General features: G+C 36.7%; 1 protein-coding gene across 7 annotated transcripts in view; it reads right to left on the reverse strand.

The window, feature by feature from the left end:
• Positions 1-381: 381 nt before the first annotated feature.
• The window catches only part of IFT88 (intraflagellar transport 88), a 142422-nt gene continuing 133448 nt past the window's right edge, over positions 382-9355 (reverse strand). For 4 of the 7 annotated variants that reach the window (XM_044913227.1, XM_044913226.1, XM_044913223.1 and 1 more), the window contains 2 exons: positions 932-1042; positions 390-692 (listed from right to left, as the gene is read on the reverse strand). In XM_044913227.1, the coding sequence (XP_044769162.1) occupies positions 574-692; positions 932-1042 (230 nt within the window). In that variant the 3' untranslated portion in view covers positions 390-573. Of the gene's footprint in view, positions 693-931; positions 1043-9355 lie in introns of all 7 variants that reach the window. The other 3 variants (XM_044913228.1, XM_044913225.1, XM_021678219.1) reach the window with 2 other exon arrangements.

The following is a 9355-nucleotide window of genomic DNA, read 5'->3' on the forward strand; positions in this document are numbered from 1 at the left end:
AGAAAAGAGCAAAAGGGTTATGGTTTGGTGTTTCTCTTACTATAGTATCCAAAACATAATTGTTTTAATAGTATTAAATCCCTGTGAGGCAAATCTTCTAAAGACTTTAACAGTTTCTAAACTCTAAGTAATTAACTACAGATCCATCAATGACACGTCTTAGCACATTTTACAAGCTGTTAACCATGAAATTAATGTAGTATTTTCATTGCTAAACTTTGTTTTAATGAAATCACAGAAAATATCAGCATGCACTACAGTAGTAGGGTAAATTTTCGTGAGCACACCCACAAACTTACACGTATGTGTAGGTACTAGGTGGTGCTACAAAATGTATTTCTTACTGTGGTCAATGTTTTCAAGAGTAAGGAAGTACTAAAGTATTAGTTTCACATATCTTTATTCCATATAAACAAAACAAAACTTGGACCCATCTCATAGAACAGAATACACTTATTTAAGGTTTTGACAGTGTACAAAATTAAAATTTGGGTGTTTAATCCAAAGTCTCACATAAGTATTATCTTGTAAGGCAATTTCTTTCCTTTAATAAGTAAAATTTTAAAGTGTGTATTATTCGGGAAGCAAATCATCTAATTCTTCATCAGCAAAATCATCCTCGTCGATTCTTTTTTTGGCTGCAGTTTTTGGTCTTTCTATTTGAGGGCCAAGTGGATCCACATAGGAGGCATCTAGGTTTCAAAATAGATTGTTATATTAGAATAATAAAGAAAAACAACAAATGTGAAACCAATTTGTCTCATAAGCTAAACTGAACAACTAAGTGAACAGAAATGTTCTCCCAAGTCATTTAAAATTTTGTCTGTATATAAAAAATTCTTAATGCCCAATTATACATTTTTGCCATCTCACCAAATCTTCTCCAGACCTGTTATGCCTGTGGAAACGGGTGGGGAACACCAGCACTTGCCTATTTCTTTGTTACTGCTACTTTCATAAGGTTCATTTGTCCCAGGCAAAGCTCTGAGTTTGGCACTTAGTCGTTCACCTTTACTACTGGCACTACAGTTCTGGCCACTATCTGAAAACACAAAGATAAAAATGCATTTGTTTAATAGGTTGAAAAAACATAACACTACATTATGAATCTTAAAGTATACTTATTTGCCAAAAAACAGGTTATTTCATTTGGAAGCGAACTTCTGAGGGATATAATTCTTGTTTCCTGAAACTTAAAAGAAACCTCTTGTTGAGAATCTATAACATAGATAAAACATCACCTAAAAGTAGTCTTTATAAGTAGTCTTTCACATGTATGCTTAGTTACAGGTTTCAATTTTATAGATTCGCTGGTGAGAAGTTAGAGACCATGTTGATGAGTATAACCTAGCAAAGAACAAAGAGCAGCTGGAGAAAGAACAAATAGGAATTCATAAGATCAGCATGAGCCGTATCATCAACCTCATTATCAAGGCTGGTGAGTAGCCCTAAAATCACATCAAATGAGAAACAGCAGAAGAGGTAGGAGAGGACCTAGATCATATAATTACTTTCTTTAAACATTCAGAAAATGTTCATGTAGGAGAGGATTAGATTTGCCCTCTATAGAACAGATTTTGGCTCAGTATGAGGAAAAACTTTAAGAGGATTATAGCATCCCAATATGGGCTGGCTGCCTTGGAAACACTGCAATCCATATCATGGAAGATTTTCAGACAGGGTTGAACACTCACATTAACAGGAAACATTAGTAGTACTTCTCAACGTTAAATTTCCATTATATTTTTTTAAAGAAACACTCCTCTAGCCCCACATATTTTCTTTCCCTTAAAATTCCCACAATGTCATTTTTTCCTATTACGGGAGCTTCACGTTTAATGAAAATTATCTATCAACATATACCAATCATTTCTTTTCTGAGTATATTTTATATTTTAGTTTATTGATAATGTCTCTGGGAATAAACAAAACAAGATGGTCTTTAAAATCCCCAAATTTTAACGGTAGCCAACTGAGCAAAAATTCTAAGTTCTAAGTTTTTATAAAAAACATTACCATTTCCTCCCAATAATATCCTTAGTTTTAGGCACTGAAGGGTATGTTTTTTATTGTTTTGCTCCTCTCTAATTTTTTGTTACAATTAGGCCCATCTCTTCCGTCTCTAAGTGTAAATGCGTATCTTTCAAAGGGCTTGAGTGAGCTCAGGTCAAAAAGTTTTGACCTAGACCATTGCTCTAGGCAGTATTTCTTTTTTCACTTTTCATATAGATATAGGTTACCTATATGAATAAAACAAAACTCTTGACATCTCTCTCAGGCAACCATAGCCCTTCTGAAATCCTAACATACTGAAGGATTCCACTCCTGTGGAAAAAGCAAACTTTAAAAAATAAAAACTGACCTCCTTAGAAAAACTTCAAATGGGGCACCTGGGTGGCTCAGATGGTTAAACGTCTGCCTTCAGCTCAGGTCATGATCCCAGGGTCCTGGGATCGAGCCCCACATCGGGCTCCTGGCTCAGCGAGGAGCATGCTTCTCCCTCTCCCTCTGCCTCTCTCCCTGCTCATGCTTTCTCTCTCTCTCTCTGTATCTCTGTGTCTCAAATGAATAAATAAAATCTTTAAAGAAAAAAAAAAAGAAAAACTTCAAATATCCAATTGAAAAGCCATGTTTATTTTTTTATTTTATTTTATTTTTTTTTAAAGATTTTATTTATTTATTTGAGAGAGAGAGAATGAGAGACAGCACATGAGAGGGGGGAGGGTCAGAGGGAGAAGCAGACTCCCCGCCGAGCAGGGAGCCTGATGTGGGACTCAATCCCGGGACTCCAGGATCATGACCTGAGCCGAACGCAGTGGCTTAACCAACTGAGCCACCCAGGCACCCGAAAAGCCATGAATATAGTTTTTAAACATTTTCTATTATAAACACCAGTTAGGGTATATTGTGAGTATCTTCATTTCATCGTTTTCAATCAACTTTCATGGAATAACACTGCCATACATGGGAAGGTGTAAATGGACCAATAAGCATTTGTAAGTCTGGGTGAGTTTTATGCCTAAATAATGAAACAAGTTATTATATTCATTTCATTATAGCAAAAAAAAAAAAAAAAACAATTACTATTTCCTAGAGAAAAGTTAAAATATCAAGTAGCTTCCAAAAACAAGAATCTGGAGATCAATTTATCTGAATTATCAATCAATTAACACTAAAACTTACAAATGACACTTTTATAAGAGAAATATCTTAGAATCATAGAATTTAGAGTAATACGGATTCTTGAAACTTACGTATACCAGAAAATAAAGAATACCCCTATGAAATGGACAATGTATATAGACAATTCCCAAAGTAAACAGTACAACTTGTCAATAAATATATAAAAATATTTAAATTTTGTATATTTAAAGTGAAAAAAATCAAGTCAGAACACTACATACTGAGTGATACCATTTTTAGAAAGCTTAAAAACAAGCAAAATTAAAAAGTTTGCATACATGATAAAATTGTATGTGAAAAGGCGAGAAACTAAAAAAATATAAACCTGCATATAAACATAAAAAAAAAAATCTCACAGTGGTTACCTGTGGGAAAGGCAGGAGATGGAGTGGAAAAAAGCACATAGGTAGGCATAGCAGTAATGTTCTGGTTCTAATGTTTGATGGCTTCATTAATTTTATATGCTTTGTAACTTAAGAGTGCTACATTGATTCTCTTGTAGGTATCAAGTATTACATAATTTAAACCTTCACGTAATTCAAAATGTAAGATTCAACACTGCCTATTAAAATGGCCAAGATTTGGGACGCCTGGGTGGCTCAGTCGGTTGAGCGGCTGCCTTCAGCTCAGGTTGTGATCCTGGAGTCCTGGGATCGAGCTCCATGTCGGGCTCCCTGCTCAGCAGAGAGACTGCTTCTCCCTCTGCTTCTCCCTCTGCTCCTCACCTCACTCACTCTCTTTCTCGCTCTCTTGCACTCTCAATAAATAAAAAAATCTTAAAAAGTAAAATAAAATAAAATGTCCAAGATTTTAAAAATATCAGGTAAGTGAAATGAACAAACTTTGAGATTAATGTGGTAGTATATATCAACACTTAATTTTGTGGTCACCAAGATAGCAGAATAGAAAGCCCTAGAACATTTTTCCTCACAAAGATACCAATTTGACAATATACAGTCCAAAAAACCTTTATCAGAACTCCAGAAACCAGTTAGGAAATGGCAGTACCCCAGATAAACTCAAATCCAAGAACAATTGCACTGAAACGGGTAAGAAAAGCCATTTGATTTCAACTGTGTCAGCCCCTATCACAAGCCAGCATAACTCACGATTGGGAGAAAAAAGCCAATGCAGATTCTCCCTTGGGAAGGAAAAAGAAGAGTGGAACATACATCCAACATTTTGGTTTTTCAGGGAACTGCCTGAGAGACTGGTTTGTTTTGCCTGACTTGGAGTGCTGATGAAGAACCAACACACTCTGGTTGGGGGTTTGCTGCAGTGCCAGAGTACCTTCCCGCACTGCACACAGAAGCTAGCACAGCTTGCTGTGATCAGGGGAAGTATCCAGCGCCTGGCTTCTTCCTGAGCAAGAAATTATTCCAGTGGGATGTACATCCAATAGTCCAGCTTTTGGTGGTGGTGGTGGTGGGGATTCCCAAGGGCCTGGTCTCACCTGACTCACAGCACTAATGGGGAATTGGCACATCTTGGATGCATGGGGGCTGCCGAGAGCAAAAGAGGACTCAGTAGCTTACTGCAGTGCTAGAGATCCTGAAGCACCACAGACACCAGAGGAAGCAAGAGATTACAAATCTTGAAACCTCTCTAATTGGGAAATTACATATAGAAGCTGAGAGAAAGTGCGTATCATAAAAACTCTGAGAAACTCCCATAGTCTCTAGTGGGGCTGACTTGTGACAGTTTCCCCTGTACAAAGCCAGCCCCCCCAAAACCAGAGAAAAGTGGCTTTTTTCAAATGAAAAAATCACAAGAAACATGAAAACATGGCCCAGTGACAGAAAGAAAACAAATCTTCAGAAATTGACCCTCAGGAAATGGAGACCTATTGATTACCTGACAAAAAATTCAAAATAATTGTCTTAAACAAGCTCAATGTGCTATAAGAGAACATAGACAATAAATAAAATCAGGAAAATGAACCATGAATGAAAGTAAACTATCAACAGAGATAGAAACTAAAAAAGGGCCAAATAGAAATTCTGAGGCTGAAGAATACAATAACTGGATTGAAAAATTCACCATAAGGGTTCGAAAACAGACGTGATCAGGCAGAATAAAGGATCTGTGAACTCAGAGATAGGTCATTTGAAATTACTATATCAGAAAAACAAAAAGAAAACAGAATGAAGAAAAGTAAAGAAAGCCTAAGAGAATTATGGGATATAATTCAGATTTGGGGACTAAACATATCAATATACATATTACGGGAATCCCAGAAAGGGAAGAGAGAAAGAATGGGGCAGAGAGACTACTGGAAGAAATAATGGATGAAAACTTCCCATATTTGAGAAAGGAAATGAATATCCACATTCAAGAACTCAAGGAACTCCAAATAGGATGGACCTAAAAAGGTGCACACTGAGACACATTATAATCAAAATGAAAATTCAAAGACAAAGAATCTTAAAAATGAGCAAGAGAAAAGCTAATTCATCATAAACAAGGGAGCTAGCATACAATGATGAGCTTTCACAGCAGAAACATTACAGGCTACAAGAGAGCGGGATGATATCTTCAAAGTGCTGGAAGAAAACTATGCCAACCAAGAATACTGTATTTGGCAAAACTGTCCTTCAAAAAGGATGGAGAAGTAGACTTTCCTGGATAAAACAAAAGCTGGGGGAGTTTATCACCACTAGACCTGCCCTGCATGAATTGCTAAACAGAATCCTTCAAGTTGAAACAAAAGGGACACTAGACTGTAAGAGAAAAATCATATGAAAATATAAAGTTCTCTGTAAAGGTAAATATAGAGATAAACACAGAATCCAGTAATACTGTCGTGGTAGTACATAAATCACTTTTAATTCAAGTATAGAATATAAACGATAAAAGCATAAAAATAACTATAACTATAAAATGATGTTAATGAATGTAAATGATAAAAAGATGTAATTTCTAACATTGATAACATAGTGTTGGGGCAATGGAGTTAAGTTTTTGTACGTGATTTAAGTTGTTATTAGTTTAAAATAGATTGTTTTAACTATAGGATCTTTTATGTAATTCCCATGGTAACCACAAAGAAAATACCTACCGAAGATGCACAGAAGAAAATGAGAAAGGATTCAAAGTATGCTGCTACAAAAAAATAAAAACAAACAAATGAAAAAAACAATGACACACAAAAGAAGGCAGCAAGAGAGGAAGAGGACAAAATTACTAAAGGCATACAAAAAATTAACAATGGCAATGGTAAATACTTCCGTATCTGTAATTATTTTAAATATGAATGGATTAAACTCCCCAATAGAAAGACCTAGAGTGGCCGACGGGTTAAAAAAAAAAAATCCGCTATATGCTACCTATAAGAGACTAACTTTAAATATAATGACATACATAGCCTGAAAGTGAAATGATGAAAAAAGATATTCCATGTAATTGGTAACAGAAAGAGAACAGGAATGCCCGTACTTACTTCAAACAAAATAGACTTTAAATCAAAAACTGTCACAAAGAGAGACATTATATAATGATCAAAGGGCCAATTCACCAGGAAGATATAACAATTATATATGCACCTAACAGCAGACCACCCAATATATGAAGCAAATATTGACAGAACTGAAAGAAGAGTAACACAGTAATAGTAAGAGATTTCAATATCTCACTTTCCACATCATCTTCAGAAAAATGGCAGAATCAAAATTAACACAAAAATCAACTGTATTTCTATACACTAACAATGAACAATCTGAAAAAGAAATTAAAAATTAAGAAAGCAATTCCATTTATGACATCATCAAAAATAATAAGATATTTAGGAATATATGTAACCAAGGAGGTGAGAGAGATATACACTGAAAACTACAAGACACTGCTGAAAGACATTAGAGAAGACACAGATGGTAGAAAGACAACCTGTGCTCATAGGCTGGAAGGCTTAATATTATTAAAATATCCATACTACCCAAAGAAATCTATAGATTCAATGCAATCCTTATAAAAATTCCAATGGCATGTTTTCAGAATTAGAAAAAACATTCTAAAATTTATATGGAATTTCAAAGGACTCTGAATAGCCTAGACAATGTTGAGAAAGAAAAATAAAGCTGGAGGCCTCATATTTTTTTTTTGATGTTATTTATTTATTTATTTATTTATTTTTATTTTATTATGTTATGTTAGTCACCATAAAATACATCATTGGTTTTTGATGTGGTGATCCACGATCCATTGTTTTTGTATAACACCCAGTGCTCCGTGCAGTACATGCCCTCCTTAATACCCATCACTGGGCTAACCAATCCCCCCTCCCCCCTCCCCTCTAAAACCCTGTTTGTTTCTCAGAGTCCATAGTCTCTCATGGTTCATCTCTCCAATTCCCCACCCCCCCCATTTTTCCCTTCCTTTTCCTAATGTCCTCCATGTTATTCCTTATGTTCCACAAATAAGTGAAACCACATGGTAATTGACTTCCTCTGCTTGACTTATTTCACTTAGCATAATCTCCTCCAGTCCCATCCACGCTGATGTAAAAGTTGGGTATTCATCCTTTCTGATGGCTGAGTAATATTCCATTGTATATATGGACCACATCTTCTTTTTTTTTTTTTTTTAAAGATTTTATTTATTTATTTGAGACAGAGAGAATGAGAGACAGAGAGCATGAGAGGGAGGAGGGTCAGCGGGAGAAGCAGACTCCCTGCCGAGCAGGGAGCCCGATGCGGGACTCGATCCCGGGACTCCAGGATCATGACCTGAGCCGAAGGCAGTCGCTTAACCAACTGAGCCACCCAGGCGCCCCTGGACCACATCTTCTTTATCCATTCATCTGCTGAAGGGCATCTCGGCTCTTTCCACAGTTTGGCTATTGCGGACATTGCTGCTATGAACACTGGGGTGCATATGGCCCTTCTTTTCACTACATATGTCTTTGGGGTAAATACCCAGGAGTGCCATTGCTGGGTCATAGGGTAGCTCTATTTTTAAATTTTTGAGGAACCTCCACACTGTTTTCCAAAGTGGCTGTACCAACTTGCATTCCCACCAACAGTGTAAGAGGGTTCCCCTTTCTCCACAACCTCTCCAACACTTGTTGTTTCTTTCCCTGTCCATTTTTGCCATTCTAACTGGTGTAAGGTGGTATCTCAGTGTGGTTTTGATTTGGATTTCCCTGATGGCTAATGATGATGAACATTTTTTCATGTGTCTGTTAGCCGTTTGTATGTCTTCTTCAGAGAAGTGTCTTTTCATATCTTCTGCCCACTTTTTGACTTGATTATTTGTTTTTTGGGTGTTGAGTTTGAGAAGTTCTTTATAGAAATTGGGTACTGGGTGCCTGGGTGGCTCAGATGGTTAAGCGTCTGCCTTCGGCTCAGGTCATGATCCCAGGGTCCTGGGATCGAGTCCCGCATCGGGCTCTCTGCTCCTTGGGAGCCTGCTTCTCCCTCTGCCTCTCTCTCTCTGTCTCTCATGAATAAATAAATAAAATCTTTAAAAAAAAAAAAAAAGAAATTGGATACCAACCCTTTATCTGTAGTGTCATTTGCAAATATCTTCTCCCATTCTGTCGGTTGAGGCCTCACATTTTCTTATTTCAAAACTACAAAGCTACAGTGATCAAAACAGTATGGCACTGGTATAAAGACAGACATCAGACCAATGGGGAAGAATAAACAGCCACAAAATAAAGCCTAATGTATATGGTCAATTGATCTTCAACAAGAGTGCCAAAGCTACACAATGGAGAAAGGATCTTGAACAGTGCTGGTAAAAGTGGATATCCACATACATGATAATGAGTTGGACCCTTATCTCACCCAATATAAAAACATTAATTCAAAATGAATTAAAGATCCAAATGTGAGACCTGAAACTATAAAACTCCTAGAAGAAAACATAGGGGAAAACCTTCATGGTATTGGATTTGGCATGATTTCTTGGGTATGACACTAAAAGCAGAGGCAACAAAAAGAAGAAAAGACAAATGGGATTATATTAAACTTTAAAAACTATGCAGCAAAGCAACAATCCACAGGGTGAAAGACAACCCGAGTAATGAGAAAAAATATTTGCAAACCATATATTTGATAAGAAGTTAATATCCACACTCTATTAAAAAATCCTACAACTCAGGGCGCCTGGGTGGCTCAGTTGGTTAAGCGACTGCCTTCGGCTCAGGTCATGATCCTGGAGTCCCGGGATCGAG

Source organism: Neomonachus schauinslandi, chromosome 3 (assembly GCF_002201575.2).
Source record: "Neomonachus schauinslandi chromosome 3, ASM220157v2, whole genome shotgun sequence".
NCBI classification, from domain to species: Eukaryota; Metazoa; Chordata; class Mammalia; order Carnivora; family Phocidae; genus Neomonachus; species Neomonachus schauinslandi.